The sequence below is a fragment of the Cyprinodon tularosa genome, unplaced genomic scaffold (assembly GCF_016077235.1).
Source record: "Cyprinodon tularosa strain WSP-4 unplaced genomic scaffold, ASM1607723v1 ctg957, whole genome shotgun sequence".
Classification (NCBI taxonomy): Eukaryota; Metazoa; Chordata; class Actinopteri; order Cyprinodontiformes; family Cyprinodontidae; genus Cyprinodon; species Cyprinodon tularosa.
In genome coordinates, this window is record NW_024039737.1 from 140,001 (window position 1) to 162,760 (window position 22,760).

At 44.7% G+C, this 22,760-nt stretch overlaps 1 protein-coding gene and 1 long non-coding RNA gene across 3 annotated transcripts in view; one reads left to right on the forward strand and one right to left on the reverse strand.

Moving 5' to 3' along the window:
• Positions 1-5,845, forward strand: part of LOC119776790 — a 10,209-nt gene extending 4,364 nt beyond the window's left edge. The window contains exons 2-3 of the long non-coding RNA XR_005279824.1: positions 2,756-2,830; positions 5,681-5,845. This is a non-coding gene — a long non-coding RNA (uncharacterized LOC119776790). The remainder of the gene's footprint in view (positions 1-2,755; positions 2,831-5,680) is intronic.
• Positions 1-22,760, reverse strand: part of pear1 (platelet endothelial aggregation receptor 1) — a 65,751-nt gene that overhangs the window by 36,794 nt on the left and 6,197 nt on the right. Inside the window, exons 1-4 of one of the 2 annotated variants that reach the window (XM_038275387.1) lie at positions 16,607-16,820; positions 7,587-7,697; positions 1,163-1,264; positions 991-1,091 (exon numbers count right to left, since the gene is read on the reverse strand). In XM_038275387.1, coding sequence (XP_038131315.1) covers positions 991-1,091; positions 1,163-1,264; positions 7,587-7,697; positions 16,607-16,650 — 358 coding nt within the window. In that variant the 5' untranslated portion in view covers positions 16,651-16,820. Of the gene's footprint in view, positions 1-990; positions 1,092-1,162; positions 1,265-7,586; positions 7,698-16,606; positions 16,821-22,760 lie in introns of those variants that run through there. The other variant, XM_038275388.1, reaches the window with a different exon arrangement.

Here is a 22,760-nt window from a genome sequence, read left to right on the forward strand (position 1 = left end):
TCCCCTCTGGCTGCGATAAATCCAGGTATAGATATTTAGATGTTAGAGCTGTTGAAATCTGGTGCCGATGCTGAGTCACTTATGTTTGAAGAAACCCAAACAGATCTGATGTGTTTCAGTTTGAATCAAACCCATAATTTGGATTATTTACGTCCCACGAGCCGCTGTGGAAAAACAAGCAGCTTCTATGAAAATGAAACGTTTCACTGAAAAACCGCAGCGGCCAGTTTTTCTCCAGTTAATTACGGCAGCGCTGAAAGTTTTCCAACTGCTTCATCATCATCATCATCCTCATCATCGTCATCCAGACTCAGGGTACAGAAGATGATTTTTAACTGTTGACCAAGAATCTAAAGCTGGAGATGCTAATCTACGGATGTCAGTGGAAAATATTCCCGTTTCTATAATTAGAAAATGTTTGGGAAAAAGATGGAGGTCATCAAAGGTCATGGTTTGACTGAGGAACTCTTCTCCCTGACGTGACAAACGTTCACAACAAAACACAAATGGTTGCAGATCTAGTTTACTGAGTGAAAAGCATGAATCTGCCTGATGTTCTTTAATCTTTGCAGCAGGTCCAGTTTTAGACCAGAGATCTGATCAATCCACCATCTGGACATGGAAGAAGATGGACCATCTAGTTTAGGTTGTTTAAGGTCCTGCTGTTAGAAGCTCACAGCATCTCCTAAACCTGGACCTTTTCTGCTGTGATAAAAACCTTCATGCTGAAGTCAAACTTCATGATGAGTTAACTTTGCTGCATAGCTGGACGCTGATCAGACTGAAGCTTCCAGCTCTCGACATTTTAACTTTAAAACAGGCCAGAGGAACCAGGATTCCTTTGACTCCATTTTTATGTACCGCTGCCCGTCGCCTGGATCCCTGTTTAGTTGCTCTGAACTGGAAACCAAAACCTTTAAAACTTCAGACTTTATAAAAGCATCTGGTCTGGTTAGAGTCCAACAGCATTTCAGAAACGGTTCCACTTACCGACACATTGGCCCCGGCTCTCATAGAAGCCCGGACAGCAGTGGTACCTCCTGCGGTACTGGGTCCTTACCGCCTGCCTGTAGGCTGTTCTGTAGGTGATCCTGAAAGATTCTCACAATCAGAAAGTTCTGACATAAAGACCCAGAGACAGAGAAACAAGGCGGGTCAGAACCTGTGATTCTGGCATCGGTAGGACGTCCGCGGGTCCGAGCACGGCACCTCCATCACATGGTCATAAGGATGGGAGTAGGACTCCTTCACTGAGGTGGTGTAGCTGGAGGCAAAGGAGAGACAGTTCTGTTGGGTTCTGATCCAGTCTGCCTTTAACCCCTTCAGCCTGGTGGTTCCGGTACCAGGACCGACTGACACCTGGTTATCTATTCATAGAAATGGCCCAAACACAGTCACATGGTGTTTCATCCACACGCCTTTCAAACTGGGGCTTTAAATTGTTTCAAAATTATTTTTAACATGAATATTTTTGTTTAATAGCTGCGTAAACAAATAAAATGAGAATTAAAATTCCACCTGATGTGAGTGACTCTGCTGGAATAATGCAACAGCACCTGATCTGTTTTAGCCCCGCCTCCTAACGGCCAGGATCTCTGGAAACTAGAGATTTAAACCTTTCCAACGAGGTGTCGGACATTACTGAGCAACTATTTCAGGCGATGTAAAAGGCGTGCGTAACGAATGCCTGCTGGGAGCGTAAAGCTCTCCGTATATCAGCATCAGTTCACGTTACGCTCAGCAGCCTGGAGGTTTGCTCTGCGCCATGGATCCTGCTTCACCTTCCGTTTCTCTCTATCAGTTTATTTCAATGAACCGTGACGGCTCAGAAGCGGAAAATGACCCATTTGGAAGCTTAGAGGAAATCTTGCGAGCAGTAACGGTGAAATGAGAAATCATCAGACAGCCTGGAGGGTGAGGAGGAGGAAGAGGAGGAAGAACAGTTTTTACTACTAGATGTTGGAGCTTGGCCTGTTTTCCAGTGTAGTCCTGTTTCTCTGACTGTGACTAACTGGATGTGCTCTCTTCATCCTCTGACATGGAAGCTGGCTCGGAGCTCGTCTGCCTGGCTGTGTGTTTCCTGGACGGGGCCGCCTGTGGAGCTGGTTGACAGTTGCCTTTTGTATCTATGCTTCTTTTTCTATGTCTGCTTCTGTCTCCTTGAACCCCAGTGGGCCTCAGCAGATGGCCGCTCACACTGAGCCTGGTTCTGCTGGAGGTTTCTTCCTGTTCAAAGGGAGTTTTTCCTCTCCACTGTCGCTACAAGCATGCTTAGTGTGAGGGATTGCTGAAGAGTCAATGAGTCGATGCAATCAGCTGGTTTTCCTTAGATAGAAAACTTTGTATCAATTTGACTGTATGATCTGGTTGAACTGTAAAGTGCCTTCAGATGACATGTTGTGAATTGGCGCTATAGAAATAAACTGAATTGAATTGAACTATTATCTCTGTCTGTACGGCTCACATGGAAACTGGAGAAACGACACAGAAGCTGTGGTTCTTATTTCTCCTCTCCGACTGTCTGACTGCAGAACGATTTCCAGACCGGCTGCAGCGCCTTGCTCTTCATCTGCTTTATGTGATGTTTTCACTGGGATTATTTTTATTAATTGAGTCTAAACAGCTGTATTTATAAACCCCCCCCCCCTCAGGGAAATATGTACAACTTTGAAAATAATCACATTCAGCCAATAAAGTTTAATTTAATGTCATTAATGACCTTGCTGTGATAAACTCCATTTATTTATTTTTATAGTCCGGATGTCCAGGGGCCATAACAGACAGCAGGCCAGGTCCCCCCCCCCACACCTGAGACTTGATTCTATTCAAGGTGAGATTTCTATTCTGCAAAGATCTGCATAGATCTGCATATATTAGTTCTGATGTATCATAACTTCCTTACATTTATGTGATGATTAGAAGTCAGTGTCAGATGCAGACTTATTGTTGTTTTCAGAGGAAATATATTCTATATATTACAGCGAAGATGCTGAAGAATAGAAGGAGAATAGAAGGAGAATAGAAGGAGAATAGGAGGAGAATAGAAGGAGAATAGAAGGAGAATAGAAGGAGAATAGAAGGAGAATAGAAGGAGCCGCCGCCTTCAGCCTCATCATTGGAAAGAACACAATTAAAAAGGCAGAAAAGACACAAGGTGGGGAAAGAAAATCAAATGGTCACAATTCAATCATTTTTAGCACGTTTTTTACATAATAATTTGCATGAAGTAATATTTTGCAAATTTTCTTGACAGAAGCTTCTGATTCTAATTTATTTTTTTAATTTTTGTACAGTTTTTGGATTTCTAATTCTTGTTTTTTTTATAAAATATCCCTGTTTCATTCGTCTTATTTTCTATTCAGTTAGGTCATATTACTGTGTGTTTCATGCTAAATTTATAACTTTATGCATAAAAAGTCTCCAATAATGTAAATCAGCCTATTGTCTGCTCAGATTCCCTTTTATGAGTGAAAAATGCTAAATCCCATTTCCTCCAAACGCACCGCCCACTAAAACCTTTGTGGAACAGACATGATTCGACTGATTCAGTCCAGATTAACTTTAGTTATACAGGTGCTGGTCATAAAATTAGAATATCATGAAAAAGTAGATTGATTTCAGTAATTCCATTTAAAAAGTGAAACTTGTATATTATATTCATACATTACATACAAACTCATATATTTCAGATGTTTATTTTGTTTAATTTTGATGATTACAAATGACAACAAATGAAAATCTCAAATTCATCATATCAGAAAATTAGAATATTACTGAAGACCAATAAAAACAAAGGATTTATAGAAATGTTGGCCAACTGAAAAGTATGAACATGAAAAGTATGAGCATGTACAGCACTCAGTATTTAGTTGGGCCTCCTTTGGCCTGTATTACTGCAGCAATGCGGCGTGGCATGGAGTCGATCAGTCTGTGGCACTGCTCAGGTGTTATGATAGCCCAGGTTGCTCTAATAGTGGCTTTTAGCTCTTCTGAATTGTTGGGTCTGGTGTATTGCATCTTCTTCTTCACAATACCCCATAGATTTTCTATGGGGTTAAGGTCAGGAGAGTTTGCTGGCCAATTAAGAACAGGGATACCATGGTCCTTCAACCAGGTACTGGTAGCTTTGGCACTGTGTGCAGGTGCCAAGTCCTGTTGGAAAATGAAATCTGCATCTCCAAAAAGTTGGTCAGCTGCAGGAAGCATGAAGTGCTCTAAAACTTCCTGGTATGTGGCTGCGTTGACCCTGGACCTCAGGAAACACAATGGACCAACACCAGCAGATGACATGGCACCCCAAACCATCACTGACTGTGGAAACTTTACACTGGACTTCAAGCAACGTGGACGAAGTGCCTCTCTTCTTTTCCTCCAGACTCTGGGACCTTGATTTCCAAAGGAAATGCAAAATTTACTTTCATCAGAGAACATGACTTTGGACCACTCACCAGCAGTCCAGTCCTGTTTCTCTTTAGCCCAGGCAAGACGCTTCTGACGCTGTCTGTGGTTCAAGAGTGGCTTGACACAAGGAATGCGACAGCAGAAACCCATGTCTTTCATACGTCTGTGTGTGGTGGTTCTTGAAGCACTCACTCCAGCTGCAGTCCACTCTTTGTGAATCTCCCCCACATTTTTGAAGGGGTTTTGTTTCACAATCCTCTCCAGGGTGCGGTTATCTCTCTTGCTTGTACACTTTTTTCGACCACATCTTTTCCTTCCCTTCGCCTCTCTATTAATGTGCTTGGACACTGAGCTCTGTGAACAGCCAGCCTCTTTAGCGATGACCTTTTGTGTCTTGCCCTCCTTGTGCAAGGTGTCGATGGTCGTCTTTTGGACAACTGTCAAGTCAGCAGTCTTCCCCATGATTGTGTAGCCTATAGAACTAGACTGAAAGACCATTTAAAGGCTTTTGCAGGTGGTTTGAGTTAATTAGCTGATTAGAGTGTGGCACCAGGGGCCATCAATTTTGAACCTTTTCACAATATTCTAATTTTCTGATATGATGAATTTGAGATTTTCATTTGTTGTCATTTGTAATCATCAAAATTAAACAAAATAAACATCTGAAATATATGAGTTTGTATGTAATGTATGAATATAATATACAAGTTTCACTTTTTAAATGGAATTACTGAAATCAATCTACTTTTTCATGATATTCTAATTTTATGACCAGCACCTGTAGTGAAGCTGTGGATCTATAAACTCTGAGGATTCATCCAGAGTTTGTGGAAGTCCATCAAAATGGGCCTCCATGGTGTTTCGCATGTTTATTGTGGAAAAAAAAGGTGGTGAGGCTGAATAGTTTTAATTTTTAATCACCTATAAATCAGACAAATAGTGATTCCACCTGAAAAATATTCCTCCAGCCTTTTCTGTCACACAGATACAAACAATTGTACTTCCAATTTATAGTTTGGGAGCCGAACTTTAATTCACATTTAACTCACATTTGCTTTAATTCACATCTGTAATTTCAGGCAGAATTTCCTCCTAAGAGCCTCGGGGCTTAAGAATGGGAGCAGGACTGGAGCTGGAGGCAAAGGGTTCAGATCCAAAGTGCCTTTAATCCTCTTTGCTTTCCAGAAATCAATGAATATCTCAGGATTTATCATCTTTCTGACTTTCAAACTAGTGAACAGACTGATGGATCCACTTTGTCCTGATTTTACGGATCCAGGAAAAAGAAAATCCACCAAACAGCAACATCTGTCCACATCTGTTGGCAAAATCAGGAGGAGAGTAGAAACTGACCCAGAACGCCTAGATGGGCAGAGGTGGACCTGGAAAGGCCTGGAGAGACCTGGAGAGGCCTGGAGATGCCTGGAGATGCCTGGAGAGGCATGGAGAGGCATGGAGGGGCACACAAGCATGCTTAGTGTGAGGGATTGCTAAAGAGTCAATGAGTCGATGCAATCAGCTGGTTTTCCTTAGATAGAAAACTTTGAATCAATCTGACTGGATGATCTGGTTGATCTGGATCTATAAAGTAACCTGAGATGACATGATGAGAATTGGAGCTATAGAAATAAAGTGAATAGAATTGGGGAGGCATGGACGGGTCTGAAGAGATCTGAAACCATCTGAGAGGTTCCATTGTTATAAAATGATGGATTTTATTCTCAGCCAAATGTCAGGATCAGGTGTTACTTTGCAAATATCAAATATCTCTGAACTGCATGACCTCAGCTTAGTCCTTCACTCCATCCTGCAGCACCTGGATTCTGCAGGTTCCTACGCCAGGATCCTGTTGGTGGATTTCAGCTCTGCTTCAGGAGAAGCTCTCCCAGCTGAGGGAGCCTGACTCCACCTGCAGGTGGATCACAGACTTCCTGTCTGACAGGAAGCAGCAGGTGAAGCTGGGAAAACATGTCTGACCCTCAGCTCATCACCTCATCAGCTCATCAGCTCATCAGCTCATCACCTCATCAGCTCATCACCTCATCACCTCATCACCTCATCACCTCATCAGCTCATCAGATGGTCCAGCAGAGGATGTACTTCCTGCTGCAGCTGAAACAATTCAACCTGCCAAGGACAATGATGGTGCTCTTCTATTATATATATAACTATATATTATATATATTATATTGTATGTTGTATATAGCTATAGATTCTTTATTCTGTATATATTTGATTTGGCTGCAGCCAGTTAGTTTGGTTGTGGCCGGTTTATGGGAAGCATCATGCTAACCAGTTAGCATCTTAGTGCTAGCAGGTTCCCAATGGGAAATTCCATTGGGACCAAGTAGCACTAAATTGGTGACTTAGAAACGACGCTGTCAAGGAACGCTATGGACAGCGGAAACATGCAAGAGGAGGAGAGTTTAGTGTCGGAGGTCGTGGATGAGTCTCCTCCGTCATCCATTTTTTATTTAGAGGAGGAAAGCGGGGACGAAGATGTAGTGGAAGAGGACGCCAGGGCGGCAGAAGCTTGGTTTGGTGTAGAAGGCTTCCAGCCGTACATGTTTGAGCCCTTGCCTCGCTACGCTGCCAGTTCTGTTAGCTCTACGCCTGCCGAAGACACAGACGTCCATCCCCGTGAACACTGGGACGCAACTCAATGGGAAAGGAAAGGATTCTGATTCCAACCGCTGCGTATATTAGCTGCGACATATGAATCAAGATGCTATGACCGAAAACATTTATTTAATAACCGGCCTGCAGAAAATAACGAAAAAATTACACTGATATTAAGACAGGATGTCTGGTCTGATAAAAAGTACATTAATATAAACGTTTAAGCCACAATGATGTCACATTTATTCCTTCTATGTTTGTTTTATTATTTTTTTCTTGTCGTTCTTGTCGATATGCACCTCGCTCAGAGACAACAGCTGGAAACGAGCTTCATATTTACAGAAATGTGTACTATCCCTGACAAATAAACAATTAAATAAATAAAATCATGAAGCACGTTCCCCCCCCCAGCCAATCAGAACCAGCTCCACTGCACTGTTCCCATCAGAACCAGAACCACTGCACTGTTCCCATCAGAACCAGAACCACTGCACTGTTCCCATCAGAACCAGCTCCACTGCACTGTTCCCATCAGAACCAGCACCACCCCAGCCCATGAGACTCACCTCTCCCAAAGGCTGCACACATTGGGGTCTGTGGGATCCAGAGAGCTGCCCAGTCCAATCAGGAGGCCTAGAAGCTGCAGGACGGCAGAGGAGCAGGAGGTCTGCATGGTGCTGAGGAGGAACCAGAGGAGAGATGTTTAGACAGAGAAACCTGGACGTCTGATGCTGAAGCGGATCGTCTCACTGCAGACATTCAGGTGAACAGAGTTCAGCTTCTCAGGAACACCTGCAGGAGAAAACCTCTGAGCAGAGAGAAAAGCTTTGATGCTTTGAATTCCCACTGTGCTTAATGGACAGAACTGGCTCTGATCAGCAGCAGACTCCAGAGACGTGGCTCCACCATCATCCTGAGGGGCCTCCACACTCCTCTGCAGGAACATCTGGATCTGATCAGGGAGCCAGCTGAGTCCCGCAGCAGAGCTCAGGGCCTCTGGAAGGCTCCCAGGGAGCAGGAGGGAAACAGCTTCCAGAGAAATGATCAACATGCTCTGAGGAGGAGCAGGAAGCTCCTGATGGAGCTCTGACATCTGCAGAGCTTCTCAGATCATCTGATGGAAATCTATGGGATGCTTGACACATCTGAGAACAGATCTACGTGCTTCATAAAAACATGTCAGACATCTGGAACGCACGGCTCTACCTTAAAACAAACTTTATAGATTAAAACTTTTTGTCCTGATTGAGGATTTTTCCCTTTATAGTTACGGATCTACAGCCTGCGGATCTACAGCCTGCGGATCTACAGCCTGCGTATCTACAGCTTGACAATCTACAGCCTGCGCATCTACATCCTGTGGATCTACAGCCTGTGGATCTACAGCCTGTGGATCTACAAATTCATATGGATCTATTAAGAGAGCTGAATGATCTGATTGATATGGATCTATAAAGTGAGCTCAGCAGACATGTTGTTGGCTTATAGAGAAAATCCAATCAGATTATTGAGTCTCTCTTTCTGGATGATAATCTAGATTATCAGAGTATAGATTCAGCTTTGCTGCAGATCTGCAGAAAAAGAAGGAACATTTTTCCTTCCTGCTCCATGTTTACATCATCATCATCATCATCGCTGAAGTGTGGAAAACCTGCCTGCGGCTCGATGAGTAATACGTGGTTTTAATGTTTACAGAGTTGGTGGTTGAATTCCCAGCAGAGACAGTTTGTGAAACGTGTTTATCAGCAGGAATCAGGACTAGTTATCATTGAGGAGTTCAGCTTCTCTGCACATTTTCACCTAAAATAAGGCTAGCAGCCGGGTTAGCTTCTCCTCCGTTCGTCTGAAGAACAGCGACATTATTTAAGCTGGACATAAAATAACCGAGATGAACAAACCCTCATTAAGTCTCTCAGATGTGAAGCGAGAAGCGTCATAAACTCTCTGCTTTAAAATGGCTTCATTAGAAAAAGTTTTCCACCACAAGCAGATGGAAAAAATCGGAGAGAAAAAACACATAGAGGCACAAAAACAACATTTTATAGAGCAGACATGTGGCTTTATGGAGAGGACTGGGGGGGGGGGGGTTCATTACCTTCTCTGCTTAAAGATTAGGATTAGAATCAAACTTCATCCTCATTCCACTACAGCAAATACAGATTAACGAAATTTAGTCTCTGCCATTGTGTGGCGCCCAGGGAGCAGGGTGGGGTTAAGGGTCTTGCTCAGGGACCCAGAGTGGCAGTCTGAGGGGAGACAAACTCAGAACCTCGGGGATCTCTCTCTACGCCCTAACCACTAGGACGCACTTAATTGGCCTTCATTAGAGAAAAGCTTCACAGCACAAACAGACGGAGCTAAATGGGTGGGGGTGGGGGGGTTCAGGCTGACCCAGGATGAATAAACACGTCCAGAACCAGCCAGGGTTCTGTTTGGGTTTGGGCAACATTCATCCCTGAAGATGAGGCTTTGAGTCGGTCGGCTGTGGCTATTTTTAGATGCATCAATGATGGAACCAGCAGAACTTCTGGTTCTGTTAGAAAATACTTTGATGTGGTTCAATAAACCAGCAGAAACATCCAGACACAAACTCAGACTGCTGGAAGTTTCTGGGTCGGATCTCTGAGGAACCGTTATTGTGTTTTAGTTGACTCACCAGTCCATGTTTACAGCCTCAGCAGCACAGGAATGTTCTGAGCCCACAGCATGCCGGAACCGCAGAGAGGATTTAAAACACAAAGCCCAAATGTTTATTCCCCTTCACAGGTTGATGATTTTGTTGATGGGGTTGCTAGTTCTCTGTGTACTGCCTTAGACTCCTTTGAAAACCGTTAAAAATAGAAAGCTAGCTCCTTGGTTTAATGCAGAGCTGCGTACTTCGAAGCAAAATGCTAGAAAACTGGAGAGAAAATATCGCTCCACAGGCCTGCGGGAGTCCTTCCTAGTCTGGAAAAATGGTTTACTGCTGTATAAGAGGACCCTTTGTAAAGCAAGAGCAGCATACTTCTCCTCATTAATAGAGGAGAATAAGAATAATCCTAGATTTCTTTTTAATACAGTTGCCAAACCGTCCATTCCACCTGCTCTTAGCAGCATGATTTTATGGGATTCTTTATAAATAAGATTGATCTTATTGAAAATAAGATCATAAGCACTCCTCTATCCGCGATTGGTTTGTCTCTGGAGGGGGGGGGGGACTTTCAGAGTTAGCAAAACTATTGTCTTAATCTAAGCCTTCAACTTGGATGTTAGATCCAGTTCCAACCAGGTTATTTAAGGAGGTATTCCCTTTAACCAGGTTATTTAAGGAAGTATTCCCTTTGATCAGGTTATTTAAGGAGGTATTCCCTTTGATCTCCTCCTCCATTTTAGATGTGATTAATCTATCTCTGTTACAGGGATATGTACCAAAGGCTTTTAAATTATAGACCTATATCCAATCTTTCTTTCTGATCTAAAATTCTTGAGAAAGTAGTTGCCAAACAAGTTTGCGATCACTTCCACCATAATGAACTTTTTGAAGAGTTTCAGTCTGGCTTTAGAGCTCATCATAGCACTGAAACAGCTCTGGTGAAAGTCACTAATGATATTCTCATGGCCTCAGATAATGGACTTGTATCTGTGCTCGTCCTGTTGGATCTTAGTGCTGCATTTGATACAGTTGATCATAATATTCTTTTAGAAAGACTTGAATATTTTGTTGGAATTAAAGGAACAGCACTAGACTGGTTTAAATCTGATCTATCTGATCGAATTCAGTTTGTTCATGTTAATGATAGATCTTCAACACACTCAAAGGTTACCTGTGGAGTACCACAGGGATCAGTGCTAGGACCAATTCTCTTTACTTTATACATGCTCCCAATTGGTAGAGTTATTAAACAGCATGGGATTAATTTCCACTGTTATGCTGATGATACCCAGCTATATCTGTCTATAATCCAGATGAAGCTAACCCATTACATAGATTACAGGCATGTCTGAAGACAGAAAAACCTGGATGACTCTTAACTTTCTGCTTCTTGTGAATTGGCGCTATATAAATAAACTGCATTGAATTGAACTGAAATGGACCCATTTGTACGGTTCAGTTCTGACCTGGTGACAAACCCTTCTCATGGTTTCACTGGTTTCTGGTTCTGGTTCTGAGGCACAAAGGGACGGGTCTGGAGCCGTTTTAAGGACCTTTCTGGAACACAGTTATGGACCAAACGGGACCAGAACCTGAATGGGTCAGCAGAACTGTGCAGTCCTGATCCAGAACCAGTACAATAAACAGAAGACCCAGATTTCTAGACCAGTGAGAATGAATGAAAACAAAACCAGATCCTTTCAAACTCCAGCTGGTTCTGGTTCTGCTAAGTTATCCCTCCCAGTTTTAACACATTAATGAACAATATTTAAGCCAAAAGCTCGTTAACATCTGCTGTCTGTCTACGAATCTAAGCTAGACCATCAAAATGAAAAGGAGTAATGATTCACATAGTTCAGGAGAATAAAATACTGTAAACTAAATATTGGAAAACAACAATCTTTTAACAGCAATCTAACAAACAAGGAAGAACTTTTATTGAAATGATGTTTTAAATTAGAATAAAAAACTGAAGCATCAACTCTGCTGTAAAACCTTTGATCACGAAGGAAGCAGAATATATAAGAAGCATGAAATGTGTTGGATTCCTGGCCTGGTGTCTTTCTGCATGGAGTTAGCATGTTCTCCCTGAGCATGTGTGGGTTCTCTCCTGGTACTCCAGCTTCCTCCCACAGTCCAAAAACATGACTGTTAGGTTAATTAGCTTCTCTAAATCCTCCTTAGTTGTGAGTGTGTGTGTGAATGGTTGTTTGTCCTGTTTGTCTCGGTGTTGCCCTGCGATGGACTGGCGACCTGTCCAGGGTGGACCCCGCCTCTCACCCATTAATAGCTGGAGATAGACACCAGCACCCCTCACCACTCCACTTGGGATTAAGCGTGTCTGAAATGGATGGATGGATGAAATGTGTTGTGCAATGTGGCTATCATGGTTTTTGGACGTTGAGAACCTGTGTCCATGTTCCATCTTGACATGATGACCAGAGAAGAAGCTGCAGCTTTCGTGAATAAACAGCTGTGGAATCTCTGCAACCCTCTCCCCCCTTTCCCACAGAGGTGTGACCAACCACCCCCCTCTCTGTGAGAACAGAAGAAAACCAGCCTCTCTTTTCTTTCTCTATTCCCATGAGGCTGGCTAAGGTGCAAGTCCACCGGTTCTCCACCACAAGGGGACCCGGATCTCCAGAATCATCAAAGATAAGTCATCATGGACCTTTCACCTTTCAGAACCAAACTGCCACAAATCAGACATTGTGCAACACATCTCTCTTGAGTTTCAGAACTTTTCGAGCCAGACTGGAGAGAAGGACTGCCTTGATGAACCACTCAGACAAAGAGGACCCCTGGTTGTTGGCCTGACTGCTGAGCTGGATGAAACTCAAGCCTTCCAAATGGAAATGGACAAAAAGGTTTGCAGGTCTGGCATGATTAGGGACAGAACAGACAATATTTGAATCAATGTGTTTGCTGATGAGTAAAGTCAAGCTAAAGGAATGGACTGCATGCTACGCTATGCTACGCTACGCTATGCTACAGGAATATGTGTTGAGTTGTTGCTGAAGCTTTATTCCACTAAGAGGTTAAACACTGATATAACATTAGTGTTCATGTGTTCCTCAAATGCTCGTTACATTTCCATTACCAAGTCTGACCAAGAGTCATTTAGTGGAATCCTGATGTCTATTCGCTGGTAGCTATTTCAAATAGGGTAAAGAATCATTTAGCTAAAGGTTATTGGTTCCTGATTAAGCAAATCATTTAATAAAACATTATTTGGCCAAATAATGTTTTATTCACCTCATGGATTTGCATTGTGAATTGGTCTGAAAACATTCCAATTTATTTAAAATTAGTGAAAAGCTAATTTAATCAGATCCCAAATTCTTCCAGATAAACTTTGGTTTCAAACACAGAATCCATCTTAAACTGTAATATGGTTTTCAACCATGTTTCCCTTCCTATTTGTAAATAGTAGTTTAGTTTAGTTTAGTTTAGTTTAGTTTAGTTTAGTTTAGTTAACTAGTTTTAGTTAAGAGTGTTAAACCGAAATATGTTTGACTTGGAGCTGAATGATTTTTGTTAATAAACTCTTATATTTTGAACAGAAGTTGTGGTGAATTTATTCCATTAATGTGCAGAAATAACTGTTTGACCATGATTAGTGCTGGAATCACTCTTTCATCTATTGTTCTAACACAGCTAGTAGGACGTATGTTGATATTAAAGAAGATAGTTCCACCCCTACCAGGGAGGGCAATAAACATGTTAAGGTATCAGAAATATAAATTCCCAGCTGGTTGATAATAGAATAGAATATAAATCCACAACATTAAGGTGGCATCCCGCCTAGATAAGCATTGAACATAAAATCACAACAAAATAACGTGATTCATAGCATCTGCAAAAATAAACATTAAAATTATGTCTATTTATCAGTTTCTGGTTTGGATTAAAAATCATGACGTTGTGAAAGTTCAGTTTTCTTCCTTTCCTTTCAGAACCAGAGTCCGGTCCAAAGGCCCAAGAAGATCTCTAGTTCTGATCCATCAGACCTCAGATCTTGGACCAAATAAAACACAACATGCAGACATTAGAGCGGGACGTGGTGGAAGAACAAGAACTGGTGTGAGCATACTGAGAGGAGACCAGAGAGACACTGGAATCCCAGTTAGCTCATTTCTGTCCGACTAATCGGCTGCAGAACAAATCATACTTTAAAGTATTTTCTCTATCTTCAGTTTCATCCAGGATGTTCTTTTGAGATCAATCAGCTGTTAAATAGTTTTGAAGACCAAAAAAGGCCATCGTAGCTGAAGAGAGGAGGTGAAATATTGCTGCTCCAGAGTCAGAGTGTGACCCGTACTTTAATTCAAGGGAAAATGTTTGCAGAATATTAAAAAAAGTGATGAAGCATTTTAAAATATTTCCAGAATGTGTTGCAGTCCAGCTCTGCTCCTAGAAATCTAGTCCATAAAGGTTCTTCAGCTTTTTACCTTCCTTTGGTTTCCTGGTGCTGTGAAAACTGGACCTGATCAACAAACCTGATAAAGTCCAACGTTCAGTGCACCAGAAACGCAAAGGAAGGCAACAAGCTCAATTCAACACATTAAGACAGAAAGCAGGAGGAACAGTGAGGTCCAGGAGTGTCCAGCAGACCCCCAGGTCCCTCAGCCAGAACCAAAGCATCTCCATGTTACCAGCAGACAGAGGATGATGCACCGTGGTCCTCAACACTTCAGACTACCAGGACAAAACTCCCACTCTGCTGATTGACACCAACACTTATGAATTATTGAAAACAGATCCAACCAACGCCTACAGAAAAAAAAAATTACAGACTACCTTAAACAAGTAGAAAAAGACAAGGAAATGAACCGTTGGGTTGAATATCAGGAAGGCCTGGTACTCTGTACTGTCGTTTGGCTAATATTGCAGGACCTTCTTCTCCCTACAGGAAGTCGAAGGGATGCAGCCCTCATGAAGGTGACCTCTAACAGAAGACCACTGATCTGGAAGGAAACAAGCAGACCCATCCCAACCCTACGCCTCTCCCTGCAGAAAGCTCCACTTCCTTCCCTAAAGCGCTGCCTTAACATGGTTTCAGAGGCTATGTTGTCGGGGGCTTAATGACCCTGGTATGGTCTCCCAAGGCACGTGACATCACCCAGCAGGGCCGGAGCCTGGAAAACACCCTGTGAAGCGGGGCCGAGTGTGAAGCGGCCGGGATGAGAATCAGCTCATCCAAATCCGAGGCCATGGTTCTCGACCGGAAAAAGGTGGCTTGTCCCCTTCAGGTTGGAGGAGAGTCCCTGCCTCAAGTGGAGGAGTTCAAGTATCTTGGGGTCCTGTTCACGAGTGAGGGAAGAATGGAGCGGGAGATCGATAGACGGATCGGTGCGGCTGCTGCAATAATGCGGACGCTGCAACGGTCTGTCGTGGTGAAGAGAGAGCTGAGCGAAAAGGCAAAGCTCTCAATTTACCGGTCGGTCTACGTTCCTACCCTCACCTATGGGTCGGTCTACATTCCCAGCCTCACCTGTGGTCATGAAATCTGGATCATGACCGAAAGAACGAGATCCCGGATACAAGCGGCTGAAATGAGCTTCCTCCGCAGGGTGGCTGGGCTCTCCCTTAGAGATAGGGTGAGGAGCTCGGTCATTCGGGAGAGGCTCAGTGTAGAGCCGGTTCTCCTCCACATCCAGAGGAGTCAGTTGAGGTGGCTCAGACATCTTCTTCGGATGCCCCCTGGACACCCCCCTCGGGAGGTGTTCCAGGCACGTCCCACCGGGAGGAGGCCCAGGGGTCGACCCAGGACACGCTGGAGAGACTATGTCTCTCGGCTGGCCTGGGAGCGCCTAGGGCTTCCCCCAGCAGAGCTGGAGGAGGTGTCAGCGGAGAGGGAAGTCTGGGAGTCTCTGCTTAGTCTGCTGCCCCCGCGACCCGGTTCCGGATAAAGCGGGAGACGACGAGTATGAGTCTATAACTATAATTCACATCATGTCATCTTAGGTCACTTTATAGATCCAGATCAACCAGATCATCCAGTCAGATTGATTCAAAGTTTTCTATCTAAGGAAAACCAGCTGATTGCATCGACTCATTGACTCTTCAGCAATCCCTCACACTAAGCATGCTGGTAGCGACAGTGGAGAGGAAAAACTCCCTTTGAACAGGAAGAAACCTCCAGCAGAACCAGGCTCAGTGTGAGCGGCCATCTGCTGAGGCCCACTGGGGTTCATCACTGTGGAGATGGAGTTGATGATGTCATCATCCACCCGCTTCAATAAACCCACTGTCATTTAGCCAAGGCAGGCATTACTGGGAGGATCACGGTCTTTGATTTCTCCAGATTCAGCCTGACTGACTGTGAGAGAAACTCCAGCACTCAGGTGGAGGCATCAACAACCACCTGGTCATCATCATCATCATCATCATCATCATCATCATCATCATCATCATCATCATCATCATCAGAGCTAATGACTGAAAGAAGCTCAACCAGCTGATAAAGAAGGCCGCCTCCAATTTGCCGTTTTCATTAATAAAGAACTTTTTTTTAATTGAATTGAATTTCAATTCATAGAATATTTTTTCACTTTTCTCCAGGCAGAACCGTTGCCATGGCAATGCATTCCAGAGGAAACACCACTAAACTACTTTTAAACGCTTAGCAATGTTTTTATTATTGACATTAGGCTGCATGAATGATCATATATATTTCTATGGTTTAAGATACTCAGAAAACACATTTATTGCTACTTTACACAGATTTTAAGTGGGAATACTGGAGTTATGGGATTAATGGGAAACATGCTGGTTGATCATCTGTAGCAGTTCATCAGTTTCACCTAAAACCCATTAAGACTGAAAGAGGAGTAAATGCAAACAGCTGCTCCTCATCAACCTTTTTCACAGGAGAGCTTCATAAATGAAGAGAAAAAAGTCTTCAAACTGAGACTAAATGTGATAAAATCAGAACTCTGAGAGGCTCCTGACCTGAGGAGGTCTGATCCAGTCCGATCTGAAAATGTTTCCCGCATGAGAGGAAAGAATCATCAGCTGAAACCAGCTGTGCTAGGATCAGTTTCTGGATCTGTCCTCCTTCAGCGCTAATCACTCAGCATCACCAATCTGCTAAGAATGCGACCTCCAGCACGCGGCTGCAGAGCAGAAACTGCAGAAATGCGACACATCAACCACAACCCCCATTAAAGCAGAATAACTGGAAACTGAATCTAGAACCCATAATCCTTTGCATCTGGCTTATGTTGTGAGACTGGCATGGGGTGGGGGGGCTAATGAGACTCTGGGGACTCACAGTAAAGTAAAGAAAACCCGCCCCCAGACTTCATGACATGTGTCAGTTTCCACAGTGCTGGGCTGAGCGGCGCTGCCAGGAGTGGGAGGGACCCTGAAGCAGGCAGAACCCCCACAGTGGAAAAGTTTCAGCAGCTGACAGCGTTTGGGGGGAGGTGCATATCTGGCTAACGGTGATCTGCTGAGGGAATGAGCAGGAGGAGGCCCTGCAGAGGTCTCAGCAGCCTCACTGCTAAACAGTTGGAGGCAAACCAGACTTTCTGAACCTCTGAACAAACACGCCGCAGTCCTTGGTGAGACTCTACGGGCAGCCGTCCTCTCTGAGGACGCTCTGATGGCTGCAGAGCAGAAACTCCTTCAGAGAGCTGAGGGCTCAGGAGGAAAAACTACGGTTTAAAGTGGGGAAAGTTCTGCAGAGCTGAAGCTCAGAGGGCAGGTCCTCCAGGTGATGGATCAGGTAACCGCGGTAACGCTCTATCCTGCAATTTGTCTTCTGAAAGAGGAGATGAAGGGTCACCAAGCAGAGAAGGAGATCCAGGAGGTTCACTTCTCTCCTGTTCCGTTCTCACCTGGTTGCTTTGCTCCGACACATCCAGGCCTGCGGCTCCCTCACAGGCAGAGCTGTGGTGTGAACAGCTGCCTGGCCGTCCACACTGCAGCCCCCAGAAGCCACAGGCAGAGTGGCTGCGGCTGCGCTGGTCAGTGGAGCCCAGAGGGCCCCAGGAACTCAGAGGAGGATAAATCTCACCTCTGAGGACCAGAAGCAGATTGCCGCTCGCTTCCACACAGCTGACAGCAGAGCTTCAGCCAGTGACTTAGTGGAAACCAAAATGGAGGCCTAGCTGAGGTTTGAGAGGGACATGACCATACAGCGCTGTAATTATATGTGCTCTAATGCTCTGAGGGTGGAGCTGGCAGAGAGACTCACAGAGTTCCTGTCAAATAAAAACATGTTCTCCACAAACTGTGACCAAAAACACAGCTTAACTCCACGCTGCAGATTCACAGCTTGCAAAAGCTCCGTGCTGTGGCCCGTTGGCCATAACACGGATTAACGAGGAGATCAGGGTTCACCGCACTGGGAGGTTCACCACAGCCTCACTGGACTTTATGCATGAAGCTCCAACAGCAGGACCTTCAGAGCATCATCAGAAACTTCCAGCTCATCATCATCCAATGGATGGACATGAATCTTCTTTCCTGCTCCTGATCTGTTGTCATGCTTGTAGACCTGCCAAAGTCCAGCCTGTCTCTGCATGCAGACGAGCGGCGCTGCAGATCCAGTGAAGGAGAACCATGAACCAACTCCATCTGCTGGAAGCTCCCAGAAGAAAACCATCACCTGTCCCTTTAGACCATTATAGGTCTGACAGCAGCGGCCTCAGCTGGCTGATTGAAGCCTCCACCATGTTTCCCTCTGGGTGTGGGGGGTAGGGGGGCCACAGTTCTAATAAAATGATGAAAAGCTCCTCTGACCAACAGGCATGGATGGACTGGAAGAGTTAGTCATGTAACCAGGCCCCCCTGGGCTGGGATCTTTTTTATAAGTTATTCTTATATGTTTGAAACCAAGCAGAGGAACAGACTGGATGTAGAGAACAGTCTGGGATCAGAGCTCATCAAAGAAGCTCAGGTGTCTGGATTTAATCTGCTTTAATCTGGACACCTACAAACTGAAATCCTCTGCAGCTTTTCAGCAGCAGCCTGGAAAGAAAACAGGACGAAAGATAATTGGAGGAAGATGGACGCCTGAGGAAAACATCAGCAGAAGGTTTAAACCTGCAGAGCTTCACAAACAACCAAGAGCCAAACTCCATCCCTCTGAGCACCACTACGGCTCAGGTTACCGCTGGTTCTGGTTCTGAATACCAAAGCCAGACCCGAGTGGATCTTAATGAACAATGTCTCCTCTGCAGCTCCACCCACAAACCAACAGCAGCAGATCTGAGAGCCTCACCACAGAAAAAGGAGTCAGTGGTCTCTGCCGCAGCCCGCTGGCTGCTCCACCCCCGACCCTACCCCCCCTACCCCCACCCCTCACCTCCCCAAAAGAACCATCTCGAGTTCTGCAGCCGGAGCAGAACCAAGCACTGGGCCCCTCCTAGCAGCATGGCTGCAGTCCAGCCTGCTGCTGATGATTTCCACGGCTGCAAAACACCAGGAGCCTCAATGACCTGGATCCACCAGAACCCTTTGTTACTGTCAGCCGGGTTTTTTCCCTTCATCCAGGAGGGATGCAGTGATGTACAAACCCAGAGTTCTAGACCAGAACCAGTAAAATAAACCCACAGTCAGAGGACCCAGAGTTCTAGACCAGAACCAGTAAAATAAACCCACAGTCAGAGGACCCAGAGTTCTAGACCAGAACCAGTACAGTAAGCCAGCAGTTAGAGGACCCAGAGTTATTGACCAGAACCAGTACAGTAAACCAGCAGTTAGAGGACCCAGAGTTCTAGACCAGAACCAGCACAATAAACCAGCAGTTAGAGGACCCAGAGTTCTAGACCAGAACCAGTACAGTAAACCAGCAGTTAGAGGACCCAGAGTTATTGACCAGAACCAGTACAATAAACCAGCAGTTAGAGGACCCAGAGTTATTGACCAGAACCAGTACAGTAAGCCAGCAGTTAGAGGACCCAGAGTTATTGACCAGAACCAGTACAGTAAACCAGCAGTTAGAGGACCCAGAGTTCTAGACCAGAACCAGCACAATAAACCAGCAGTTAGAGGACCCAGAGTTCTAGACCAGAACCAGTACAGTAAACCAGCAGTTAGAGGACCCAGAGTTATTGACCAGAACCAGTACAATAAACCAGCAGTTAGAGGACCCAGAGTTATTGACCAGAACCAGTACAGTAAGCCAGCAGTTAGAGGACCCAGAGTTATTGACCAGAACCAGTACAATAAACCAGCAGTTAGAGGACCCAGAGTTATTGACCAGAACCAGTACAATAAACCAGCAGTTAGAGGACCTATAGTACTAGACCAGTATAATAAACCAGCAGTTAGAAAATCCAGAATCCTAGACCAGAACCAGTACAATAAACCAGCAGTTAGAGGACCCAGAGTTATTGACCAGAACCAGTAAAATAAACCCACAGTCAGAGGACCCAGAGTTATTGACCAGAACCAGTAAAATAAACCCACAGTCAGAGGACCCAGAGTTCTAGACCAGAACCAGTACAGTAAGCCAGCAGTTAGAGGACCCAGAGTTATTGACCAGAACCAGTACAGTAAACCAGCAGTTAGAGGACCCAGAGTTCTAGACCAGAACCAGCACAATAAACTAGCAGTTAGAGGACCCAGAGTTCTAGACCAGAACCAGTACAGTAAGCCAGCAGTTAGAGGACCCAGAGTTATTGACCAGAACCAGTACAATAAACCAGCAGTTAGAGGACCCATAGTACTAGACCAGTATAATAAACCAGCAGTTAGAAAATCCAGAATTCTAGACCAGAACCAGTACAATAAACCAGCAGTTAGAGGACCCAGAGTTCTAGACTAGAACCAGTACAGTAAACCAGCAGTTAGAGGACCCAGAGTTCTAGACCAGAACCAGTACAGTAAACCAGCAGTTAGAGGACCCAGAGTTCTTGACCAGAACCAGTACAGTAAACCAGCAGTTAGAGGACCCAGAGTTCTAGACCAGAACCAGTACAATAAACCAGCAGTTAGAGGACCCAGAGTTCTTGACCAGAACCAGTACAGTAGACCAGCAGTTAGAGGACCCAGAGTTCTTGACCAGAACCAGTACAATAAACCAGCAGTTAGAGGACCCAGAGTTCTTGACCAGAACCAGTACAGAGTCCAGCTATGAGGCTCCATTGATGCAGGGGGCACTGCAGAGATAACTTTGCTCCCCATTACCGTAAGGAGTCTGACGTTATCAGGCGCTGATGGTTCTAAAGCTGGGCCTGTAGAACTCGGTTCTCTGTACTCACTGCAGCCACTGGTACCAGAACCCTGATAGAACCACTAATCTAAGTGAAGTCCTATTAAAATAATCTGGGCACTGAAATAGATTGTGCTCTAATCTCAGAATCATGCCGCAAAGAAAGTCAGACTGTTGATGTTAGCAGCAGCCATCTTTAACATTTGGTCCCATACCATCCTGTTGGACTGACTTTTTGCCTCTGATTTATGGGGCGCTCCAGTAAAAAAGTCTGAAGTTGGACATCAGAGGACAGTGAACCTAATGATGAACCTGTGCTGTATATTAAACTCACAGATGTCGGTCATTGAAGGTTTGGAAACTTTAAAAGCCTCTGAATCTGGACAGGAGCAGCTTTTTCTAAATCCAGATTAGGGATAAATTAAACCCAGGTCATCATATCTGCTCCCTCTGAAACCAACAGCATGAAATGTTTTCAGGTTCAAAGTATGACTTTCTCTCTTCTGCACTATGAGCTACGTTGTTCTGTCCAACCCGGAGACAGACTGACGAACCGTCCAGGGTCTCATTCAGAGAGGTGTGTTCCACCACTGGAACACAGGTTAGTGACCACATCTATCTGGTGAAGGATGATTATGAACTTGTGAGTCACTAACCTGGTCTTATAGTTTAGAGGGCGAGGTTGGTTCCAGCCTTTTGGCTGACAAAAACATGCATCCCAGTCAAAGAACAGGCCTGTGGGGCTTCAGGCAGAAGATCAGATCTGAGCAGAAGAAGGACGGATAACGCAGATGGTGAAGCCAAAGCCGGTGTCAAAGACATGCTCAGGAGTCAGGACCAGGAGATTAGAGATCTGAAGAGGCGCCAAAGGGAAATCCAGGAGGGTGTCAGGAAACAGTTCTAGGTGAGGTTCAAATGCAAAATCCAGCAAGAGTCAGAGGAGAGGTAAGGCAAACAGATCAGAACAAGAACAGGCAGGATCAGAGGTCCAAAGGCAGAACGGGTCAGGATCAGGCAATCACAAACAGCAATGCTAGACAACTCTCACCAAATGCTTGAATTATCTGGCACTAATGACTGCGAGCAAGCAGCTTAAATAGAAGCTGGAGCAGGTGAAACAAATGAGTGATGACTAGAAACTGGGCGGAGCTAGGCAGGTAAATGGAATTAGTAATTAGACCAGTCATCAGCACCAGGATCATGACTGTTCTCATACGTAGTCTAGATGTAGAGAACAGTCTGGATGTAGAGAACAGTCTGGATGTAGAGACCAGTCTGAATGCAGAGAACAGTCTGAATGTAGAGAACAGTCTGGATGCAGAGAACAGTCTGGATGCAGAGAACAGTCTGGATGTAGAGAACAGTCTGGATGTAGAGAACAGTCTGGATGCAGAGAACAGTGTGGATGTAGAGAACAGTCTGGATGCAGAGAACAGTCTGGATGCAGAGAACAGTCTGAATGTAGAGACCAGTCTGGATGCAGAGAACAGTCTGGATGCAGAGAACAGTCTGAATGTAGAGAACAGTCTGGATTTAGAGAACAGTCTGGATGCAGAGAACAGTCTGGATGTAGACACCAGTCTGGATGTAGACACCAGTCTGGATGTAGAGAACAGACTGGATGTAGAGAACAGTCTGGATGCAGAGAACAGTCTGAATGTAGAGACCAGTCTGGATGCAGAGAACAGTCTGGATGCAGAGAACAGTCTGAATGTAGAGAACAGTCTGGATGCAGAGAACAGTCTGGATTTAGAGAACAGTCTGGATGCAGAGAACAGTCTGGATGCAGAGAACAGTCTGAATGTAGAGAACAGTCTGGATGCAGAGAACAGACTGGATGTAGAGAACAGTCTGGATGCAGAGAACAGTCTGAATGTAGAGACCAGTCTGAATGTAGAGAACAGTCTGGATGTAGAGACCAGTCTGGATGCAGAGAACAGT